Raw genomic sequence first — 26,600 nt, 5'->3', positions numbered from 1 at the left:
ATGGACGAAGAGTCGACGATGACATCAAAAGAACAAATACCCGATTCGGATTCCAGGAGCGACACTCTATGTGGCTGCCCACCGGTATGCTACCCATCCTGGTTACAGCGTCTTGCCAACCCAAAGGTTTTCACGGCTCACATGATGATTGTCACGGCCGTACAGATGATGTCTTTCGTCTACCTTGGAGCTGTTCTTACAACCATCGAGCGAAACTTTCAACTAGACAGCTCGGAATCAGGCTCGCTCTCTATATATTCTGATGTCGCGGGTATCATCTTTGTGTTGCCACTGAGTTATTACGGACGGAGAGGTCATCGACCAAAGTGGATTGCAACAGGACTTATGCTGACGTCACTTGGCACATTCCTTTGTGCAATGCCTCATTTCTCATCTCGTCCACTCGATCCTGAAACCCTTTCCACGGGTTCACCTCGTCTATCTAATGGTAACACTGCACTGTGCGACAGTGGACGCCCTGTAGAGATGTATGCACAGAATGTGACGAACCCTCTGGGAAATTTCTCCGACCTGCTTCACAGTAATGGTAAGTCAACAGTGAACTACAATAATTACTGGAAATTACACCGTTGAACAATATGATGCTCCCAGAGTATATGATTGTACTAATACACACACTGTTTGTTTTGATTTCTACAGACCATGGAAGAGTTAAAATGGATGGCCAGGGACAGGTTTGGTGGATCATCGTTGGCCAAGTTATGGTCGGTATAGGAAGTGCCGCTTTCTTCCCTTTACTTTCTACTTACATCGACGACAGCGTCAAGAAGCATAACTTGACAGCCTATACAGGTAATGAAAACATTGATTTCTTATGAGTTATTCATGTCATTTATCTAACTCCACTTGGCGGCCTATACAGGTAGTAAAAAAGAAGTGCCACTTGACATTATTTTTGTCTGAGTCCCAACTTCACCAGAAAAGAAGTCCATAACACTGAATATTTTCAAAGAGGAAACACTGTGATAAGATAAGAACAAACTATGTTGTGGTTATAAATGATAAGTTTGGAAAGTCCTAAAAATTTCATCTTGCTCTAATAATCTTTGATCTCTTTTTTACGTGATCTCGAGATTAACAACATTCATTTTGACAAGAACCAATTGATCGTACGATTTTGACAAATGGCAGTACGACGATAAATCATTCTCTCGGTTTGAAAACTGTTTGAAAGTCGGGGATTCCCACGCAACTCTCATAGAGCGGTTCACAACAGGAGCTTTCTAGACCCCCGCAGTATGCTAGCTGGAAAGACATCTTGTTCACGTGTCAATATTCTGTTGCTGATGGTCTGCAAGTCTTCTTGTCTTTATACAAGAAAGCTAAATCTACAAAACGCAATCGATATTCTCTGTCTAACCGTGCTATTACTCGTCCACACACAAAAAGAAAAAAAAAAATCTACAGTCCATCCGGAGACAACCGAACTTGAACTTTCTAATGCAGAGAGTGCATGATACCGACTTATCTTACCTTTTCCATTTCAGCTCTACTCTTCACAGCTTTCACCTTTGGACCTAGTATGGGCTTTTTATTAGGCTCCATGACCACTTCCAAGTACGTGGATTTTGATCGCGTCTCTCCCGATCAAATCCCAGACATTAGTCAGAGTGATCCCCGCTGGATCGGTGCCTGGTGGCTTGGCTTTATCATTAGTAGCGTGATCCTTGCCGTTCTTTCCCTCCCTATCTTCTTCTACCCAAAAATACTACCATCTGCCTTGGAGAAATGGAGGCAGGAGAGAGAAGTCGAAAGAGAGGACAGATCTGACGATACTCTTGTAAAGAAGTCAGAGAAAGCACTTCCCTTGAGAGAATCCTTGCAACCCGACAGCAACCTCGACAACGGCAAAGGACTTTGGACCGTTATAAAAGGCAAGTTGATATCAGACTAGGGTCTTCTAAAGATTTGATATTTGATGTGCTTATTTCCTATAATATTTTGTTTGAAGGCAAATAACAGACTTTGATAATCAACGTTCCAAGGGTTTGCTTCAACAATTCGTCACTCCCATGTTAAAGGTCCAGTTTACCTTTGGGAGCAGTGATTTTAAAAATGTTCAAGATATCACATTTGATGCATATGTGTAGGTCTGTTGTATCACAAAACGACCTACCACATAAGATTTTTGCAATAAAGCCTAAAATATAAGGAGATATCAGTATTTTTCTCAATAAACCGTAACTGTAGACGGTTTAATCTGGAAGTATTCTTATTATAACTATTGTTCACTTTTTGTGTATTTAACAATACTTAACATTGATTATACGGATTCAGTTTTTTACAGTGGTTGTTTCTATCCCTAATTCGCATTTTAGAACTAGTTTAAAGCACTAATGCTGGGTTTTTGTTTCATCTGCAAATGATAAACTATGCCTTTAATGTCACCGTGACAACACCACTGCTCGACGACCACGTAAATATGCGTGAAACGATAATTTAGCATATTGCCAGCAGCGTCGCTCGTTGTCAACACTGGTATATTAACAACACACAACACCTCTGTAAGCAAAACCTGACTGCTCCCTTCCCCTAACTTGGTATGTGTCGGATCTAGAACAAGGCCTGGACACCGGATAATAACTGCCCGGATGATTACCCCCAGACAATTACCCCTAGGGCAATTACCCCCCCCCCCCCCTCCACAGCTATCCTCCAATGTTAGTCACCCCCAGGGCAATTCCCCCAGGACAACTACCCTCCGGATATCCTCCGGATTACTTACTTACTTACTTACTTATCCCTCGACCTCTGCAATCATGGGGGGGGGGGCACGAGGAATATTAAGCGGTCGACCGTTTCCATCCGGTTCTCTCTTGGGCTGCTGTGAGGAGGTCTGCCAAGGGTATAGCTGTCCATTCCTTCTCATTGTCCAACCAGCTCTTTCTCTGTCGGCCGCGGCAGCGTCCACCTTCTACAGTGCCCTGCATCACAGTCTTTGAGAGGCAGTCATGTCGAGTAACATGACCAAACCAGGCCAGCTTGCGTCTCTTGACCGGTTGTAGGAGAGTCACTTGAGGCCCCACAAGGCTGGTGACCTTGTTTCGGACAAACTCGTTGGTTTTGCGTTCCCAGTAGTGGATGCCAAGCAGTCTCCTCAGGCATTTGCTCTCAAAAGCTTGGATTTGCTTTTTTGATTCGGCCAGCATTGTCCAAGTCTCGCAGCCATAGAGGAGAATGGAGGTGACGAGAGACCTGAATAGCATGTACTTTGTGTTGAAGCATATGTTGCTCTTCCATATTCTGTTGAGTCTAGCCATCGCTGCTGTTGCTGTGGCTATCCTGGTTAGAATTTCCACCGTACAGGTGCCGTCCTTGTAGATAGTTGATCCCAGGTATTTGAAACTTGTTACCTCGTCTAAGGTCTCTCCATTAATAGTGATGTTTGCATTGATGTTGTTTGGGCAATTGACCATCACTTTGGACTTTACTGTGCTCACTTCCATGCCATATGCCTCTGCTCTGTCCACCAGTCTGTTGGTGAGTTCCTGTAATTCTCTGTTGGTGCCCCCCCCCCCCCCCATGAGGTCGATGTCGTCTGCGAATCGAAGATTACCGACGGGTCTGCCACCAATTGAGATTGAAGTATGGTGGTTCTGTGGAGTTTCCTGCATGATCTTCTCCAGGAACAGATTGAATAAGACAGGAGATAGTAAACACCCCTGCCTCACGCCAACTGTTGCCTTGAAGAACTCTCCCAACTGGCCGTTCAAAAGCACTGAACTGATAGAGTTGGCATAGAGAGCCTGAATACAAACTGGAATAACTTGCACCAGTTGTTCGTCTATGCCACAATCTCTCATGATCTTCCATAGGCCATCGTGCCACACTCTATCGGAAGCCTTTTTGAAATCGATGAAATTGTGGAAGAGGTCTCGCTGGTGTTGTAGATGCTTTTCGAACAGCACTCTGCAGTTAAAGATCTGTTCCACTGTGCTCCCGCCAGCTGTGAATCCTGCCTGTTCTTCTGCCAACAGCTCATCCGCTTTGGTAGTCAGTCGGTTGAGGATACTCTGAGCATTACCTTGCTGGGGTGGCTAATGATGCTTATGGTCCTGTGATTTTAACACTGCCTTGGGTTACCCTTCTTTGGTAGTAGAATGATCAGGGACTGGGTCCATTCTCTTGGCCATCTTTTCTCCTCCCATATCTTCTGACAAAGTGCTATGAGGGCCTGAACTGTGGCTTCTCCTCCGCACTTTAAGAGCTCAGTGGGGACGTTATCCACTCCCGGTGACTTCCTTTGTTTCAAACTGAGGATTGCCTTTTCTACCTCTTCTTTTATCACAGAGGGCTCATCTTCCTCATCATCTTTAACCTGTGTGTCTGCCTGAATACTGTTGTCTAGTTGAAGCTGATAGTTGTAGAGGTCACTTCAGTACTCAGTCCATATTTTCAAGATTTCTTCGATGTTTGTCAGGAGGTTACCATCTTTATCATCTATGACAGGAGACTTTGGCTGGCTGGTCTTGGTCAGGGTCTTAAGAGTGTTGTAAGCCTCCTTGATGTTTCCTGCAGTCAGTCCTTTGTCTATGACTTTGCACTGGGCTTCAATCCAGTTCTCCTTGGCACCTTTCATTTTCTTCCTGACCTCCCTATTCATCTCTCGGTACTGTATTCTTGCCTCATCACTGGTGTGTTTTGCATGCCTCAGCTCTCGTCTCTTGTCACAGAGGTCAAGCACTTCCGTCGTGACCAAAGGTTTGGATCTCTTTTGCTGCTTCCCCAGCACTTCGTCAGCCGTTGTCAGTAACACTTCCTTAATATTACCAGCAAGAGTGTCTATGTCATTGTCGAGTACACTGAGCACTGCAAACTTTCCTCCAACTTGAACTTTGAATATTTCCACAACCTCTTGGTCTTGAAGTTTCTTAAGATCGAAGCGAATGCGAGGGCTATTCTTTTGATACTTCGAATTCAGCTTCAGCTTTATAGTTGTAAGCACAAGGTCGCGGTCACTGCCAATGTCAGCACCTGGGAAGGTCCTCGTGTTTGCTTTGTTAACACTGGACTTGAAGCGTTGTGGTACCAGAATGAAGTCTATCTGGTTGTGCACTTGACCATTTGGTGAGTGCCAGGTTACAGTTCTGTACCATTTGTGGGGGTGCAGAGTGTTGGCCAGGGTAAGGTAGTGACTTTTGGCAAATTCCTGTAGCCTTATGCCTCTGTCATTAGTATCTCCCATGCCAAATCTCCCGACTGTCCCTGCCCAGTTTTCGTATGCATCTGGGCCTACGTTGGCATTCCAGTCTCCCTGAACTATCATAAGGTATTTTTTTAAGGACTTTTGCTATTGTGGCCTCCAGCTGGTCATAGAATTCCTCCACTTCCTCATCATCATGACCTGAAGTTGGAGCATAGGCTTGGATAATAGTCAGTTTGTGTGGTCTGGCTGAGATGCGAATGGAGATCAGCCTGCTGGAGATTGGGGTGCAGCTGATGACACTGCTGGAAATTTCTTTCCTAACAATATGCCACGCCGTCTTTATGCTTCCTCTTATCCCCGGAGAACCAGATCTCCAGACCAGATCTCCTCCGGATAACTACCCTCGAATAACTATCCCCATCCCCGATAACTACAGCCTGCCTCCGATAACTACCCCACGATAATTACCTAGAATAACTACATCATACAAGGATCCGGACAAATATCCTCCAGGGTAATCCCCCTATGATAATTCCCCCCGACAACTTGCCCTAGGGCTTAAATAACTTCACAGTAACTTACCCCATAGGGCAACTAAACCCTCCCCCCTCCGACATCAACCCCCGAGTAGATACCACGAGGAAAGTCACCCATATAGGACAATTGCTCTAGGGCACTTACTCCCTGGATAACTAACATCCGGGTTTTTAATCCATTAATCCTGTAAAGCACCCCCCCACATCTACTCAGGCTCAGTTCTGCCTACGAAAGAAAGGACATGGAGTAATCGTGTTGTCGCAGCTAAAAAGATTATCATGTCTGCCTATATATTTCAAATTCATTTCATAAATTATAGAATGATTACTGTATCTATTTTGACAATGCCTATTACTGCCACCAGATTGTGCTCAGGCGTTTCTTCGATGCAGTTTTACTGTTTATACCGTAACACTCATTTCAAAACTACCCTGCTGCATCAATGGGCATTAATCACTAGTATAATTAGCACAACGGATTACCTGCTTTGACAATCAACTATTCTACCCCTCGTTAAAATAAGACTCATTCCATTTGCTATCTTCTTATTGTCTGTTTGTTTTTCACCGAATAAAAGGAAAAGATTAAAGTATCAACAGCAGGGGATAGTGTGGGGGGGGGGGGGGGGAGGGGGTAGTTATGGGGAGGGGGTGCAGATATCCAGGGAATAGGTATCCTGATTGTAGTTATCAGGAGTAGTTGTCGTAGGGGGTAACTGCCCAGATACGATGTTGCAGCAATATAAGCAGTGAGTTTTTAGTAAAGTAAAGTATATTTTAGAGAGTTGCTTCGCGTCACATACACAGTAGGTCAGTGGGATAAGAACTTCGTGTATAGTATACCAGTAGTGCCATACACCGGTATGTTGATATCGATTCTTTTTTTTCGCTGTACAACCGTAGGTCCACTGCTATGTCTCAGGCGTCTCTTCCTGAACCCTACCAACATGGCGATCGCTTTCTACGGAGCCGCCTTCTCATCTATACTTGGAATTTATGGATCCTTCAGTGTCAAGTTTATCCAGGTACAGTATGCTGTGAGTCCTGCTACGGCTTCCACAACTACAGGTAAGAAAATTTGACCATACACAACCAATATAGACAAAAGATAAACGCAAAATGAAGTGCACAAAGAAGCAGATAAAAAACCACAAGCAGTCATTAGAACAGACTGTTATAAGACTAAATGCATGGCTTCATACAAGCTAGGCTTTGCTTTACCTGTGGTCCGTTGTCCTGGGTCTATCCGAAATAGAGTTTTGGCTACTATTATACATATTAAAAAAATGATATGCGTTTTGGTGGAACAATACCATGTATGTGTGTGTGTGTGTGTGTATGAGGGGGGATGGTTACTCACGGCACAATGCTTGATAACTGCATGCATTTCAGCTATCTGCCGCGACAAGGGGTCCCAGATCATCGCTTGTCTTCACTATACCCATATTAAGTTAACCAGTTTATTTTGTGGCCAAATTCGGCCAAAAAAAAGTCACTCGACATGGATTTTTAGTTAACGGCAGTTTCTGAGAGACAAAGTTCTTTAAAATGATGTATAACTCAATTCAATGGATTCTCCTAACCGATCTTGATATTGAAAAGAAAACACATAATGCTCTACTCTGTAAAAGTGTTTACTGAGAAAAGAGCCAATAAAGTACAGGGTCTATTCCAACGTTTAGTCTTATCAAATCGTGCTGCAGCTGTGCAATGAATGGGACGAAAAAAAAAAGGGCTGTAATTATCTCCACAGGAACAACAATGAAGGGGTTGTCCAATTAAGCTGAAATTCCTCATGCTCAATTTGCATAACTAATAACAACTTTCAAAGCAGCGTAACGCATTATCCTTTCAAAAGTTATCAGAGTCGAAAAGAAAGAATATGTGAAGGGATTTTAAGAAATGAAAATTACCTTTATTCTGATCACACTACTCTTCAACAACAACAACAAAATGTATGAAAACTGCTGAAAACTCACTTTCCCTTTCATTTTATGATCTGAAACTTAGAAATAATGTAGAACAAGAATAGTTCTGTCAGAAAATATTAAAAACTCGAGATTGATTAGGCTGACCCGTTTCAAATTTTATTCATCTGAAAAAAAAGAAGTGACTAGTATGGCCCTACAATCACGACGATATTATTTCGTGAATCATTGTGGTCATCGTGGTCACAGAGAAATAAGCTTTGTGCCTCAATTCATTAATGCCAAGTCGGTGCTATACTTGAAACATGTTTTTATATTTCTGCTCATTTTCATTGGTTTATGATACCTTTCATGGTTGTTTCAATCTTTGTTAGATCATATATTTTTGTTACTTTTTTCTTTCTTACTCTAAACATTGTTAAAGAATCAGTACGTGGCTTATGAAGCATATTCTTTTACCTGCCGGTTAATTTTGACATGACTATCATGGTTTATTGCATTATTTTGATGTTTTTTTTTTTTTTTTTTCAATCATTTATGTCTTCTTTCTTTCGGACCACCAAATTTCATTTTCGAGCCACCAGCAATGAAATAATAATCAGGCGGCCTAAATTGAGCCACCAAAGATAAAAGCTATAGTGTCGAGTTCTGGTATGATGTTAATATCAAAGAAGAGATGACTATGTTTTTAAACTGTAAAATAAGGTGACAAGATAACGTACGTGTCACTATGATTATTCATTTTTAAAGGGTAACATGAAGTCATTATACCCTATGCAGGGCTCCACTCTTACTTTTATTTTTGGTGGCCCAAAGGCAAACATTCGATCTTTTCTAGTGGCCCGATCAGGCCACCAAATTATTCATTTCTGAAATGTTCGTGGCCCGACGTGCGTTTTTGGTGGCCCCGGGCCGCCGGGCCACCGTTAGTGTCGAGCCCTGTCCTATGTCTTTTACAACTTTTCTTGTTTTGATTCGACTTTGCTTATTCTTTTTGCGTTAGCTATCATAGTTGGTCCGGCAATGATTCTCAGTCAAGTGTTTTCAGGCTACGTGTGTCGGAGGTACAAACTTAATTCCAAACAGTGCGCTCTCTTCGCTGTAATTGGGACAGCCATAGGGTTGCTACTTTACCCGGTTGGTTTATTTCTCGGATGTGACAATATCTCTGTTGCCGGGGTGACGGAAACGTACGATGGAGCTTTTGAGATATCAGTCAGGTGAGTATAGCCCCAGCCGCTGCGAGACACAATCGTCTGTCTTTCCCGAAATATGTGCTTGGATTTTTGTCTACGGCTATTTCCGGGTGATAAGGTGCGCCAATTTGAAATTTACTAGAACAAAACTACTGAGCATTGAGGACTAAGAGCAGTATGTTATAAATTGTTTTAGTCATAACTGTCCATCCTGCTGAGATCTTTACATCAAGGAAGGCAAAACATGAGTCACTACCTACCATTCAATTACATGCATTTACTTAGTAAGCAATGCTGAGATGGGATCAGGACAAAGAAAAAAAAAGTCCTTCGTTGATATCCTACATCTATTTAATGCTTAACGTTTCATTGATAAGTACAGATTATTTGCATACATACCATGTAGGGCCTACATATCATATTTAATTACTTTACAGCAATGCATGCAACGCCGAGTGTTCGTGTGATACGTCCACCTTTCAGCCTGTATGTGGATCAAACGGAGTAACCTATATCACACCATGCCACGCCGGATGTCTTAATGTTGATTTGTCGGTCAATGAAACATCATCTGATCAAGTAAGTGGCTTTTTTCTTTTCTAACTTGAAAGCATCAAATATTGGTCACGTATTGTTGGACTCTTTATGACCATGACCATATTGACTCACCCCCCCCCAAAAAAAAAAAAAAAAAACAAAAAAAAAAAACAAAAACAAAAACGACAACTTCGAATATTGTATGATGGATAAGCGAGAAATTCACTCAGATAATTTGTTTACGAGTGTTGGAGATTTTACACTAAGGAATAATAAGAGGAATTAGTGTAGAGTTCGGGAATATTTTTCCCCAATGTTGAATGTGATATCAAGCATGTATATTTCGTGGTTTAAAGAGTGTGACTTCTTTGTAGCCGTTGCGATGTCCTGAAGTGTTGTGACTTCGATTCACGACTCCACACTCTGGCATCTCTTGAACTGTTGAAATAGACACCCCAGCAGTGTCTTACTTGAAACTATGAATGTCAGTGAATTTAGCTATCAATTTGGTAATCCACGCACAACACTGAAGTACATTTGAAGAGTTTGTTCGCAAAAACCGATAAGTCCATTTTGGAAGTACGGTCTTTGTTATAAAGTACAAAATAATACTTTTTAAAGGATATATTGGTCAATACATATAAAGGTACATTTTTGAAGTTATGTTCAAAAGAAGCAAAAAATTTCATATTGTTCTCTTTATTTTTCTTGACCTTTAATCGCAAATATCTCCATTTGACAAATATGGACTTATCGCTCTTTGCGAACAAACTCTTCATTTTTATCAGCATAAATGTTGGATAAGATTTTATAGTACAGAACTTTCGCCATGAAGAAACCAATATTGTGATGGATATGACTGCATCACGTGGAATGAACAATAATCATGTACATGTAGTACCTACGCGTGAAAACAGGGTTCTGATTTATATTATACAACATGATAATTCATTAGTTCCCTGTTCCTGTTTAGTCACGTTTTACAAGTAGGAACCACGAGGGGTCGGTATCATGCCCTTGTTTTTAGGGAACCTGTGTGCAGACGATAAACCACTATCGGGTCTGCACTTAAATGCTCTTTGCGCTAAATAGTAAAATGAAATGTTTCAAATTCGGTTAAATGCTTTATTCAAATGAGCTCTTACCGACAATATTAAACCAGCCGAAGAAATAGAAAACAGATTCCAGCACAATTGAATATAAAGAAGAAAGTTTTGGAATGTCAATGTTCATAACACTCACGAGGGGACTGAATGCTCTTTCATATTTTTTCTTTGATGCAATTCAGTAGTAGAGTTTGACTTTGAGTTTGACTTTCCTTAAACTATGTTTTTTGTGATTATAAAAAAAAAATGATCTGAATTAATTTTGCTTGAATATGAAGTCACATTCTACTTTTTTGTATATGCAATTGTGACCGTACATCACAAAACGAACAAAAAGTCACGACCATTGATTTCACGTGAGGACTCAAAAAAGGTGAAACAGGTCAACCGAGTCAATATTTAGTTGTTCATATTTTCTGAAAGAGCAACCCTTCTTCTACATTATTCTTAAGTTTGGGGGAAAAATGAATAGGACAGTTCATTTTCAGCAGCTTTTCTACAATCCCCCCCCCTTTTTTTTGTAGAGTAGTGAGACCAGGTAAGTCTTAGAGGCGCCCTTTCATTTATTAATAATCCTTTGCACACTCTTCATTTTCAAGTCTAGTAATTATTTAAGGGATAACGTTACTGCTTTGAAAGTTGGCATTTATCACGGACCTAATGTGTTGCTAGAGCATGTTTAATTTCAGCTTTATCTTATAATCTCTTCATTGTTGTTCCTCCGGTGGTGTAAATGTATACATGGATCTGTTGATTTATATACTACATGATGTAAAATTATGAAAATCGTCTACGATGCCTCTTTAAAAGAAAATCCTTGTACAATGAAACGCAACTGCTATACAATTACGAATTTTGTTAGTTATGCTATAACGAATCAATGTCTCAGGCCTTTTCAGTTGCGAACTCATTACTGCCAGCTTCAGAACTCCGTCAAAACCTGATTGTTATGTTGTTGATCTCTCCAAACTTCAGTTCCAACTGTACAACTACACACAATGTCAATGCGTTAAGAGCCAGGGAATAATCATCAACCGAACTGTACCCGAGGTGGACGCTACTTCTGGACCATGCCCAAAGGCATGTCCCGCGTATCTCTCAATGTGTGTGCTTGTTACAGCTCTCTTCTTTCTCCAGTGCGCTACGCAGAATCCGGGGATGTATGTGGGACTAAGGTAGATACCATAACAAAATATCAAGAAAATTCTTTTTCAAATGGCGATGCTGAACTTTTTTATTTTACACTGTTTAACATTACTCGACATAAAAATGATTCGTGAAAAGGATGATTACCGATGCAGATAGACAAACTTTACTACTAATTTTTCTCTGGGTCTTTAGTTGCAACATTCAGAGATTTTCATGAAGTCTATTTCTACAATGACAAAATCTGGATCATTTCGAATAATCTATTTTTTTTTTTTGTAATCAGAACCGTTTCAATGAAATGTAACCGCTTTCATTTTGTTGTGCTAATAATTATAATCCACCATCGTGTAGTATATTTCGACAAGCTGACGTTATTTTCACCCAGATATAAAGTCTAATCTCTATATTGCAACAAAAACACGATTTCGTATACGTTTGTTTCCATACAATTCGTTACCACTTTACAGGTGCGTGGAGGAAGATGACAGATCCATGGCGCTTGGCCTTCGCACAGTGATGGCAAAAATACTAGGTATACATGTCATGCCTCTCAGAGATATAAGAGCAATAATGGAGAATTCCACGTTTATGGAGCTGTTCTCTGAGTTTATGCTAATATTGCATTCTTGCTACATCAAGATTGATAGGGAAAAAGTTGATAAATAGCAAATCTTTATTAATGCCAGCCTGTTTTCGTTTAATGATACAGAACAATTTTAAACTACACTCAAGTTGACTTCAATGAAAAGGTATATAATCAGGAGGTTAAATTGAAATAATTTTTGTTTTGTAACTATGACACAAAATGTAGTCATGAACATTAATATTGATGACTTACCCATTATACTACGTAAACCTATATAACTATTTTTTTTTTAGTAAACATATTATACAAACCAATAGATACGATCTTAAGTTATATGACTAAAAATATATGACATAATTCGGGATCGAAATCGAATCTACATGCCTATGCATTGATCTTAAGTTCGTATTAAGATAAGGCTCTCGAAAGAGAGAGAGAGAGAGAGAGAGAGAGAGGGAGGGGGACAGACAGACGGAGAGTAGTATAGGTGGACTAGGGAAATTGATCACAGAAATACGAAAATCCACCTTCATGGGAGAACAATCCATGGGCATATCACATGCAAAAACAGAGAGGAACGCCATGCAGATATATACTATAAAAATTTGATAAATCATTCAGCTGAAATTCAGCTGAAAAGAGATTTCAAGAAACAAGAAACTGTTAAAAAAAAATGAAGCCAAAATGTGTGCATAGTCCAATTCATTGGTTCACTTGGTACATTTGTACCTATTTTGTGCTCATACTCGGGGATTGATAGGAATGGCAAAGAATAGGAAACGTGTATCAGCCCTTAATGTAACAACAACACTAAGCGCAAAATCAACCCTAAATGTAATCACTGCAGACAACATTAAAATGTGATAACTTTTAGAATTTGAAATAATAATAGTCGACCCTAAATATAGAAACGTTTAACCATGAATGCAACATCGTAGACTCGGTACATTATAATTGTTAAACCTTTATTTAATTATTAAAGCAACCCAAATATAGCAAATTTTGATCCTAAATATTATATATCCTATGAGTTTAGAGGGGAAAAAATCCAATCTGTATTTTGTGTCATTGGAATCACATGCTCGTTTACTAGTACTCTTATATTTTGCACGCATCCATTCTTAATACCATGTTATCGAATCATTTTATAAGATTATTTTTTGTTTATACGCCATTCAGGCAATGCAAAATCTGTATTGTGCATAGGTCAAAACCTTTTATATTTGTATCTTGCGGAAATTATACATGATCTGTCACCATAAAATCTGGAGATACATATCTGGAGAAACATACAAATCTATCATTCTTTTTACTTGATAATCAAAACGTGGAAAACATATCTAATATTGTAACTTGTAATAAGCAAACAAACAAACAAACAAACAAACAAACGAGCAAAAAAAAAAAAAAAAAAAGGGACCAAACAGGCCGATAGATTTGACCTCTTCTGTAGCCAGACCTCTCTTCTTCTATACATAGTATTCCTACACAGGTAGTTTTAGCAAATTGTCGCTGTGGGACAAAACCTTGTATCTGAATTTTTGGTGAAAAGGACTTTTTTGGATTAATGGTCAAATAATGAGATAAGTGATGTCCTGCATGGCCAAATCCAAACACGCTGTCTTACTCCAAAAATGAAGCCACCATGGCATGTCAAAGGAAATGCTATTGCATTCGCTGTAGTGCTTTGGCCGCCATGTTTTTTGGCTCTTCTGAACATTTGACATTTTGAAGAAACGAGGTCTTGTCCTCCAGCATCAAAATGTGGTAATGAAGTTACATTTGTGTAGATGGGTAAAAATAACAAAAAATCACAAATGGCATCATAATTAAGTTTTGTCACTTCCCCTGTTGTTTTTAGAGAAAAAAAGTAAATTTAGTTTACGTTGAAATGAATAAGAAGCTCATAATTGTTTAAGACTAAGACTCTCGGAAACTCATAGCTTTGGGCCATTTCAGAGCGTTTTCCGATATTCGTAATCATTTTAAGAATTTGTTGCAGATTTGTTTATCTAGCAGAATATGCATGCAGTTGATTGTTTGTTTTAGATAAGCTTTCCATCACTGAAGGTTGATCATTTATACATTAAAAGCCCAACATAACATTCATGAAGATATTCAGTATTAACTGTTACACTTTCCGAATAGAGGACTTTGGGAGCCATGTAGCTCGAAATTTGCAACCATTATGGTTTCTCTAAAATGGTTCACGTTTCATCAAGGCCATCTGTAATAGTGCAATTACAGAAATTACCATACTGACACAAAGACAAAGCAGTAATATTAATTTGTAGTTTAATACTAACGCTTCCAACGGTGATGATTTCATTACTTCACAGACCTCCTAATGAACCTTTTACAAATAGTTAAATACTATCTTTTAGCTTAAACTTGATAAGAACTTGGTGAAATATATTTTTCACACAAATTCATTTCAGCTTTCTAAGAACCTAGCGACGATGCGGTTACTTGGAAAGTGGTTGTAGTTGCTAGATTATTAAGGTAAAAAAAAAAAAACTGAAATCACATTGTATGGTCAAATGAAGTAAGTTGGAGAGTTATGAGGTACTGAATTATCTTTCAATTTGCGTGTAATCGGTGAAACCGTAGAATTTTAAATGCAATAACTTTTCTAATTTAAGTTTCATTTTGGTATGAAATATTCAAATCAGCATTCCACCACTCTCCTAACGTAAACGTATTATGAATATCAGTTTTGAAATGATGAGGCATTGCATTTTTCTATCCACGGCTCGTCGAAAAATAAGCAATTTCACTTTAAAATCAAAGTTTTCAAGGTGACATTCGAAATCAAAGGTAAACTGGCACCTCGTCTACAACCACCCTGTCCACTGTCCACCTAGTCTAATGCCATCTCGTCTAAACTCACTTCGTCTACTACCAACTCGTCTACCAACCATTTTGTCTATATGCCAATTAGTCTAATATTGTCATTTCGTCTACTAGCCATTAATGTCCAATTTGTCTAAGTCACATTTCGTCTAACACCCATTATGTCTATTGGCCATTTCGTCTATTAATCATTAGGTCTATGAATAAAATAGTCTACAACTCATTTTGTCTAATAGCCAATTGGTCTACAACCACCTTGTCTAATAGTCAATTAGTCTAATAACCAGTCCGTCTACTCCCAACTGGTCTACTGCCAACTGGTCTACTCCCAATTGGTCTACTCCCAACTGGTCTACACCCAATTGGTCTACTCCCAATTTGTCTACTCCCAACTCGTCTACACCCAAGTGGTCTACTCCCAACTCGTCTACACCCAAGTGGTCTACACCCAACTGGTCTACACCCAACTCGTCTACTGCCAACTCGTCTACTGCCAACTAGACTACTCCCAACTGGTCTACTACTAGTTATATATATATATATATATATTTATATATATTTTTTTTTTTGTTATTGAAGTCTACTTCATCCAGTTTCTTTTTTCCCAGTGAAATAGGTTGAACACTCTTGTTGCCCCATTTGGTTTAAATTTTAATATTCTAATTATGACAATTTTTAGGAAAAAAGATAATGTCACAGTGTGAAAAACTTGCTGTGTTATTTTTGTGGTGGATGTGTAATTTATATCAGAAGCAATCATGCAGCATTTACATGTCCAAACTTTAACACTCCATCCATTCAACTTTGATACACAATCATAAGTATGGTAAAAACGAAAAGGAACACATTAGAAGTACATTATCAGTATTCTTTATTCTGTCTGCCTCGTACTGACGTATGTAAACGGTTAAATGCACAAAAAAAGGTTGAAACATATACACAAAAATATGACTCATGCACAATATATAGCTACTACTAAGATGAATAATTTACTTGCCTACAATGTACTCAATACACGTTTCGCGAGGAACCCTAAATAAGCATTTATATGTCCAAACTTCAACACTCCATCCATTCAACTTTGATACACAATCATAGGTATGGTAAAAATGAAAAGGAACACTTTAGAAGTACATTATCATTGATGTTTGACAACATATTTTTTGGAGCAAATGGGGAAGTTTGCCTAATGGTGCCAGTTTGCAGGTGGCAATGCCCATGATTAAGAGAGGTAGGGTATATAGGGGTCGGAGAAATTCCATCAAAACATATGAATATATAGCAATAATTATTTTCAGGAGCAGCAGTATCAAAGGGGCACACATGTACATATCTATACCCTGCACAAGATGTCCATTTGGAGATTAACTTCTTCACGTTGTTGCATGTTACGCTTCAAGTGATTTTTATATATATATATATTCTGTCTGCCACGTACTGATGTATGTAAACGGTTAAATGCACTAAAAAATGTTGAAACATATACACAAAAATATGATTCACGTACAATATATAGCTACTACTAAGATGAATAATTTACTTGCCTGCAATGTACTCAATACACGTTTCGCGAGGAACCCTAAATAAGCTCAAAGGTGCCCCGCCACCCAGTATTCAAATCTGTTCAGCATATCTTTGAAAATTGATCAAAATCAAGTTCACAATAACATTTGTAAACACATGATTTAAATGCATTAAAACTTGATATTCAAAGAAAAAGTAAAATGTGACTAGCGCCATACCATGTGGAATCTGGATTCAATTTTTGTGTACAATGCGAAACAAAGAGGTCACCACGGCCACTGAACAACAACCTACTGCATCTCTCTCACAGTTACTGTAACCACAATGGTCATCCCAGCACTACATACATGTAAACGTAAACACACACACACACACACACACACTCACACACACACAAACGGAACACAGTACTAGTATACGCGAGCATCCGGTGTCAATCCATCCAACTACACGCCCACATCGCGCGGATCGTTAGTACCTTCACTAGTGTATACCAAACGCAATGAAGATCAAAATACTCGATAATTCCTCATTCGGGATCCCACCAAGATCGCTGCATGCATGCGCACGGAGGTACGGGTGGACTGGGGTGGTCGGTCGAAATGTAATTCTGTTTCGTATGACTGACAATTCGTTTGTGATGGAGGATTGTAACTGAGCTAGTTTATCATTATTTAGTTATTTTACGGCCAGAATGTAGACTGGATAGTCATGTCTCACCATTGATTAGTATGTCTTTATATTCAGCATGTGTGGAATAATTAACAACTAGAATAGTCTAATATTGATTTTTGTGCTAATGAAGGGCAGGGTTTAATATGAATAGTTCATGACAGTGAGACGGACTGGACTCTAGACAAAGTGGTATATTCATTATAAGCATGACCAGATGGAAATGATCAGTTTGGGTAAATTGTTGAGAGCAAGACTATATCAGTTGGGAGTACACCAAATAGACGAGACCAATTGGGAGTAGACAAGTTGGGAGTAGACCAATTGGGAGTAGACCAGTTGGGAGTAGACCAATTGGGAGTAGACCAATTGGGAGTAGACCAATTGGGAGTAGACCAATTGGGAGTAGACCAGTTGGGAGTAGACCAGTTGGGAGTAGAAGTAGACCAATTGGGAGTAGACGAGTTGGGAGTAGACCAGATGGGTATAGACCATATTGGGTATGGACAAACTAAGGGTTGGACGATATGATAACTAGACAAAGTGAATGTAGACTAAATGACTTGTAGACGAGGTGGAAGTAGACTAACTAGTAGTAAACAAAATAGATATTAGACGGCATGGCAAATAGACATTGTGAGTGTAGACGATTTAGCTATTAGATCAATTGTTCTGTAGACGAAATGCTCCTTAGACGAGTTGGGTATTAGACAGTACGGGTAGTGGGCAAAGTGACTATTAGACAATGGGTACTGGACAAAACGAGTTGTAGACCAAATGGGTATTAGACGAATCGGTAATAGACGATATGCAAGTAGACCAATTGTAATATAGACATAGTGAATGTAGACGAGGTCACTATAAACCAAATCAAACACACAAACCGGCACGCGCGCACACACAAACGTCCCAACAAGGGGTATTAGTGTGTACCCCGTTGTTTTCTCCCATAGACATAATTTATGCTCCCATAAAGTCATTGTTAGCCCAATAGAGTCTGACTACATGAAGAAAAACATAAGATGGAACTCCCACAATGTACCTCTTGCTCGTCCACCAACCTACACACACACACACCAACGGCGTAAATCAGTACTGAGGAGTGGGTGGTGGGGGGGGGGGGGATGGTCACCATCACCACGATTACAAGCCCATAACCGGACCGGCGCAGCCTTTGGGGGGGGGGGGGGGAAGACAAGCTTGGTGCCCCCCCCCCCGCACACACACACACACTTTACAGGGATCGGATGTCCCACTCTTTTCCATGAAATATAAAGTGGGAGAAAAGTGGCAGCAACAACATGAAGACTTTTTGTTCTTGTTGCTTTTTTTTTTTGCTTGTCAGACGACTTCCGGCGGAAAATCAGACCTTAAAAGTATGAAAACATTTTTTTTTTTAAATATCTGTGAGAGGGAGCGGAACGACCGAACGGGGGCAGGGTGTGTATGGGGGGGGGGGGGTATCCCTCTCCCACACGAGGAAGATTTTGCATTCTCAGACCTGAAATTCAGCGATCTGGTGCTGACTTTTGGTGAAAATTTTGTTTTCTTTTCTTTAAAAAAAAATAAGAAAATGAAATATTCACAATATATTATTGAATGACAAAATCGTGGTATTTCGGCTCTTGCTCCGCCTGTGCGACATCACTGTGAAGGCCTACTGAATAATGGGGCCTATCATCGGCCCTATAGACAGGAGGATTTGATCTTAGGAGGAGCGGTTATGTGGGGGAACGAATCAAGCGAGGGGGGGGGGGGCAAGGGTTTGGTAGGGGGGTTTCCCCCGCCCACGGTGAAATCTTTTTGCATGGAAAATTTTGACATTTTTAAGTCCACTGCCGTTTGTAGCTATATTCTTCGCTTTGGAAATTAAGGTGGGGGGGGGGGCACACCGGGCGCAACTGCTGTCAATCACTGGCAGCAACATCAGGAGAATGGCATAGCGATTACATGCGAGCGAGCGGAGCGAGCGAGCTTGAAAATTTTGACATTTTACAGTCTAAAAACTGCCGTTTGTAGCTATACTTTTTCGCTTTGGAAATTAAGGGGGGTCGCACCAGGCGCAACTGCTGTCAAGCACTGGCAGCAACATCAGGAGAATGGCATAGCGGTTAAATGCGAGCGAGCGGAGCGAAGTGAACTTGAAAATGTTGATATTTTACAGTCCCCCCAACTGTTCTTTGTGGCTGTATTTTTTCGCTTTGGAAATTAAGGGGGGCGTACCGGGCGAAAACTGTTGGCAATTACTGGCAGCAACATTCAGGAGAATGGAATAATGGTTAAATGCGAGCGAGCGAAGCGAGCGAGCTTGAAAATTTTGACATTTTGACAGTCCCAAAACTGCCGTTTGTAGCTATATTTTTCGCTTTGGAAATTAAGGGGGCGCACCTGCTGTCAATCACTGGCAGCAACATCAGGAGAATGGCATAGCGATTACATGCGAGCGAGCGGAGCGAGCGAGCTTGAAAATTTTGACATTTTACAGTCTAAAAACTGCTGTTTGTAGCTATACTTTTTCGCTTGGAAATTAAGGGGGGCCGCACCAGGCGCAACTGCTGTCAAGCACTGGCAGCAACATCAGGAGAATGGCATAGCGGTTAAATGCGAGCGAGCGAAGCGGGCGAGCTTCAAAGTGTTGACATTTTACAGTCCAAAGACTGCCGTTTGTGGCTGTATTTTTTCGCTTTGGAAATTAAGGGGGCACACCGGGTGCAGCTACCGAGTGAGCTTGAAAATTTTGACATTTTTCAGTCATAAAAACTGTCGTTTGTAGCTATATTTTTCGTTTTGGAAATTAAAGGGGGGGGGGCGCACCGGGCGTACCTGCTGTCAATCACTGGCAGCAACATCAGGAGAATGGCATAGCGGTTAAATGCGAGCGAGCGGAGCGAGCGAGCTTTAAAATTTTAGAATTTTACTCTCCAAAAACTGCCGTTTGTAGCTATATTTTTCGCTTTTGTTTGTCCCACTTTTATTTGGGAACCATCACCCCCCCCCCATCGACGCCTCTACATATTAGGTTGCTTTTGTTAAGTGAAAGATCTGCTGCACACTCTTTGATTAGGGATATATATACTACGCCTATGTCAAAGGTGTACAAAAGTTTATCGAAAGGGATCCTGTATAGCGGACCTTTTGCATGTTTATGATTGCAATACAACTATCTGGTGCATAGTTCTGGCGATATTTGGACAATTTTCCATTAAGAAAGTTCGAAATTTGTCCTTATCTCGGGAATAGCTTGGGGGATAAATGATTTGTCTAGACACTTCCGTTGGGAATACCCCTCCCCCCCCCATAGATTCGACGTCCCTGATCTTCCCTTGGTATGCCCATAGATGTACCCTAATTGAGTCATCAGTCACTGTCGTTTCTCAGGAATGATTCGGGAAATGGAGGGGGTTCAATTATGGCGATATAGTTTTTGCTATTGTTTGTGTGTATGTTTTCGTACATATTTTGAAGATGGTCCCCAGTTACTCGCGTCATAGCATGCTTATATGTAGGCCTATACTATTTGACGTTGTCGACGTCTGAGCCATACCTTACAGTGTATATCGATGTTATTTTCTTCGCGAGCGAGCGAGCGCGTGAGATATTGTATACATTTTCCTATACAAGATAGAATACTGTTCAGCTCTGTTACCTGTCTGAAGGCCGGCGTACAAACGTCATGCAATATGCCAAAATTGATACAATCACATTTCTGCTTCCTCCATTTTTTTCCATCAAAATTCAGGGGGGGGGGGGATGATTGTACAGGCCATTCCCCCCCTCCTCCATTTCAGGGGGGGGGGATATATCCCCCATCCCCCCCCCCCCCGGGATTTACGCCCATGACACACACACATTCACACGTTTATCAAAACAAATGCTCTGCACTCTTAACTCTTACGAATGACACAACTAAAAATTAAATGGCTACAACAACTGTGTCCATTCATTCACGACAATAATCATACCCCGCTTCTTTACGTTCAATGGGTCAGTAGCGTCACGTTAGTTTGCTTTGTTACTTGGCTGGGGAAATTATCAGTAAGAAACTTGACACGATTACTCGCAATTTTTGACGCAGAAACACTTTAAATAGCACAGTTATTGATTAGGAGTACCAGAATTACGATTTCCTTTTTCTCTCTTTATTAGGTTTCTTTCCTGCACCGATATATTTCGGAGCCATTATCAACTCAGTTTGTCTACACTGGCAATGGAACGAAGGCGAACGAGGAGCCTGCTGGATCTACGACAACAAAGCATTCCGAATGGCTTTTATGTTGACGTTGATGGCGCTCCAAGGCCTTGAACTTATTTTCCTCCTGATAGTATTTTTCTCTATCAGGGAGAGCTTAAAGGTATTTAATGTTGTCACTCCACTATCTGTTACATGCTATCCTTCCATACAAAGCCCTTGGCTTCATAAGCCTCCACCAATGAGAATCGTATGAACATGCCAAAACAATGTCTTACGTTAAGATATAATGCATGTAATATATGAAGAGTTTGTTTGCAAAAACCGACAAGTCCATATTTGCCAAATAGAGATATTTGCGATTAAAGGTCAAGAAAAATAAAGAGAATAATAAGAAAATTTTTACTTCTTTTGACCATAACTTCAAAAATATACCTTTATATGTAGTGACCAATATATCATTTAAAAGGTATTATTTTGTACTTTATGACAGAGATCGTACTTCAAAATCGTCAAAAATGGACTTATCGGTTTTTGCAAACAAACCCTTCATATATATATAAATACATTATATATATATATATGTATATATATATATACATGTATAATTATGTATGTACATAATATAGGTATATCATCAAATCTGACTTTTTTTCCACAGAAATGTATTTATTTTTGGTAGCCATACACAGTTAAATGTTATTAATATTTTATTGAATATAAATACATTATTTAAAAAAGTGAAAAAACAAATCAATTTTATTTTAAAAAGTAATAATTCCATTTCTAATTTTGTTCCACAAGATGCTATAAACCAAGCTGGACGACATCAGATACCCGTATGCACAAAATTCAAACATTGTATTACGCATTTCCTCTGTTAAAGGAAATATAATTGCATTGAAAAAAAAAGAAGAAGACGTGTATCAGGAGGTGATTTCATGTAGCTTTACTACTAACACGTGGTTTTCTTTTCTTTTTTTCATATCTAGAACAAGAAAGCTGAAGAGCCAAGAGGACGTACTGACTTTACCAATTCTGGGCCAAATGGGAACCAAATATAAAGAGGAGACAAAGTTTAAACTTTGCATCAAGGATCAGTAAAGACACTACCTACCCCTATGTCTTACGGGACACACTGGACGTGTCCTGGAGTTTTTTTTTTAATTTTCTAAAATTTACGTCCTTATTTTAAAGGTACTAGCCCACATTTGCAAACCCACGAAAATCAAAACTGCCTAAAACAGGTCCAATATGACTTCAAGTACAAGTTATGACAGTAACATACCTCACCTGTCGCTCTTTGTCTGTACCATTCGATAAAAGAGAGAAAATCATCGTTTTAAAATCAATTTTCAAACCGGGTGAACCCGACCCAAAATCGAATTACGAGCGCAGGCTATAGATACGTACATTGTACATGTAACACGTATGTGGACCGGAGCTAGCGAGCGTTATACGCATGCATACGGATTACGGTGCATTTTCATTTATTTTTATGAAAGTAATGGACTAATTGGAACGAAATTTTGCACAGGTGTTACTGCAATCATACCCAAACTCCATGCTAACTATGAGACCAATTGCTGCAGGTTTACAAATGTGGGCTAATACCTTTAATCTTTCATAATTACTAATCGACATGAAGTGAAACATGAAGTAACAGTGAAATACCATAATTAAGTGTCATATAGTTTAAAGGAAATAACTGCTTTATGAGATCAGGACTTTTCTTCCGAAATAACAATAATAATAATAATGTAAATAATAATAATAATAATAATAATAATAATAACAATAATATTTTTCCCCTTTAAACACATGGACAAAAACAAACCAAAAAGACCATTTGAAAGGTAAATATGTAGTTCAAAATAACCCTATGTCACAGAACGCACTGCATGAAAATTTTTCCAAATCTATTTGAAAAAGCTGCATTTAGCATTTAAATCAGATTTGAGGATGAAATGGAATAAGCTATGAGAAAATACAGTCAGAATTATTTGGAATGTATGCTCAGAACCGGCAATAGCTTCAAGGCACTGTTTACTATAGGGAGCAGTGATTAAAAAAAATTCGAGTTATTACATTTGATGCATTATATGCGTAGGTCTGTTTTGTCACAATCAAAGCATCCTACCGTAAAATTGTTATGTTTATACTAGAATCAGTTTTATTTCAACTATTGTTCGCATTTTGTTTATCAACAATACATAACATTAATATAGACATATTATACTGATTAACATTTTTGAAATGTTCCTACACCTGAGTCACCTTTTAGAAATACTTTGAAGTACCATACCATACCATAGTTCACACCACACACAACTACCCTCCCCCCGAAAAAGATATATTTATATATGTATATATATAATACAATCAGCAAAAAAAGTAAGTTCCCCCTAGCATTTTTGGATATATCTCAACAAGTGTTTTACCGATTTTCATAATTCAAACGGAAATGGACAAGGAATTTTATTACTCATAACATGAGTGGCAAATCATTGCCACCAGATATCATTATTGGTGTGAAAAAATGCAAATGATGTCAAAGTGCATGGAAAAAAGTTGCACTTTAGTGATTTGCAATGACTTTTGCACAAATAATCAAACAATCACTCATGATTCTGGACATCTAAGCATGGTTGATGGCATATTTCTCTATCTCTTTCTTTTCATGAGCATACAATGAAGTATTTGATAATTGATATGTCCACCATCCGCTTCAATTACCAGCCGGCATCTCTTCCTCATACTGTTAACTAAAGTTTGTATTTGGCGCCGCTCAATGTTGGCCCATGTTCTTAGATTCTTGCAGTGAAGTGTCATGTTTCACCTTCTTGCTCGCTTTCCGCTTAATGACATCCCAAAGATTCTCTTCTGGATTACAGTCAGGCTATCTTGCAGGCCACTCCACACTTTCGATGCCATTTCCCTCAACAAACTGATCTACAACTTGAGCGCATGATGCAAAATGACCATAGGCACATTAATGTGATCAACCCAGATTTGAATTACAAATCACATGGCTTCTACCAACATTTTCATAATTATTGAAAAGGCTATTGTTTAAAAAATATGCATAGCATCTGTTTCATAGGGACGCACATTGTACCTGAAGAAATTCCTGAGAATTGCACAATTTAAAAAGGTCATTTGCTAACTTACATAGGAAATGTATACAATATGCTTCATGTAGCCTGAAGTGCAACTTTTTTTCCCATGCTTTTTGACATAAAATGCAATTTTTTACACCAATAATGATATCTGGTGGCAATGATATGCCATTCATGTTATGAGTAATGAAATTCCCTATCCATTCCCGTTTGAATTATTGAAATCCGTAATATACTTTTTGAGATACATCCAAAAATGTTAGGGGGGAACTTACTTTTTTTGTGCTGAGTGTATATATATATATATATATATATATATATGTGTGTGTGTGTGTGTGTGTGTGTTGTGTGTGTGTAATGCCGTTCGGATGCGTTATAGTAAATTTGGATCGCGCTATGAGCAATTTGCTACCCTTTGTGCTAATTATTGGAATACGTATTGCATTTAAGGGAAATTGAGAAAGTAAATGTGTATATAAGATGGAGCACTCCGGCTAGAACTGAATGGCCAACATATGTGATTGTCCCAAATCAAGTAAGATGTTTAGAAAAATCGTTCATATACACTGTAACTGGTAACTATACCTCAAGATTATTTGTGACTTCAGAGAATATGGTAAACACGATGTATTCTATTTTTTGTTTAATTCTTGCTTTAAAAGGTTTAGTTACACTTGAGTTTGTATGTTTGCCTAGACGCTGTTATAATTTTTGTCATATTCAAGTGTACAACTCAAATATTGGCTTTTATTGCTACTGATAATTACGGAGTATCAAATTGTTTGTAAATAGAACGTTGTAGTCGTTTAGTGGTGGGTAAGGTTAGTTACATATATATACACGCACATATATATATATATTTATATGTTTATATAATATGTATTATGAACATAATGTGTTTTTTCTTTTTCTTTACGCAGTTTGACGAAAAGATTCATTTATTCGCTATCTAAAGTATTTTATTCTTGCTATCTACCAGTGGAATATTAATCCAGAAATGATACCTTCATATTATGAAACATGTGTTAATATATATATATATATATATATATATATATATATAACATATATTTATATAACCTTGAAATGTTAAAAAAGTAAAAAATTAGATGTAATAAATTCAGGAATGTACCAATGAAAATGCATTATCATTTTATTCCTCGTGAATCAGTGCATCGACGAAGTGTTGCGAAGAGTGTTAAATTGATTTGTTATTATATATTGGTGTAGACTTTTGGTGGAAATTCCCTGCCAATGCGCCACGCCACAACAACCTGAAATAGTGCTTCGATTCGTTGGGGTGAACTTATTATTCTTATCATACATTGTACTATGAAAATAAAATACCTCCAATTTAATTATGGGGATATCCATTTTAAAAGAGAATTCATTAATTTACTTGTGAAACCTCTGACATGTGTATTTGCAGTAAAATCGCTACAAAGCTGATGAAAGTAGCACAATTATTTCTAATTACTAACAACATGCTCCACTTAATGTTGGTAATTACACACTTCCATTAAAAAAAAAAAAAAAAAATCTCCATAAATTGTGACCATGCCGCATAAAAACACCTAAAATGAGCTAGATATGTGTATGATTTCATCCCTCTCTCCCTCTTTTTTTTTCTTTTTTTTTTTGGTGGGGGGGGGGGGGGGGGAGGGGGAGGGAAGAAGGGGGCAACCAAAGTACCCAAAGTGGTGACACCTTACTTATTCCTTTGTATGGTGCAAAAAGTGTGTGTGTGTGTGTGTTGGGTGGGGGGTCCGTACCTTTTACTATTACCTAGTAAATCTATCCGGCTCCTTGCACTTCGAAAACTAGAATGTATTTGGCGATCATATTCACTTTCACCGTGTCAATCTCATGTTGTTTTCATAGCAGTCTAAATATACAGATATACGAAGAGTTCCTTTTCAAAAAGTGCTTTAACCACTTTAGATGTGAAGAAGAACACCTGCGATGCATTTACGTCCAAGAATAGAACCCCATAGGATGAGGATCAAAAAAATATACCTTGAAAAGTCTATAATTGTGT

The 26,600-nt window shown here is 38.9% G+C and overlaps 1 protein-coding gene across 1 annotated transcript; it reads left to right on the top strand.

The window, feature by feature from the left end:
• On the top strand, positions 1 to 22,507 carry LOC140230117 (solute carrier organic anion transporter family member 5A1-like). Its single transcript, XM_072310315.1, has 10 exons — positions 1 to 541; positions 661 to 813; positions 1,509 to 1,895; positions 6,607 to 6,771; positions 8,635 to 8,851; positions 9,259 to 9,406; positions 11,446 to 11,645; positions 12,087 to 12,151; positions 21,401 to 21,606; positions 22,436 to 22,507. The coding sequence occupies exons 1-10, from the start codon at positions 1 to 3 to the stop codon at positions 22,505 to 22,507; spliced, it is 2,154 nt and encodes a 717-aa protein (XP_072166416.1).
• Positions 22,508 to 26,600: the final 4,093 nt, after the last annotated feature.

The sequence above is a fragment of the Diadema setosum genome, chromosome 6 (genome assembly GCF_964275005.1).
Source record: "Diadema setosum chromosome 6, eeDiaSeto1, whole genome shotgun sequence".
NCBI lineage: Eukaryota > Metazoa > Echinodermata > Echinoidea > Diadematoida > Diadematidae > Diadema > Diadema setosum.
Note: the sequence above shows the minus strand (reverse complement) of the source record. Positions and strands in the feature narration are given on the sequence as shown.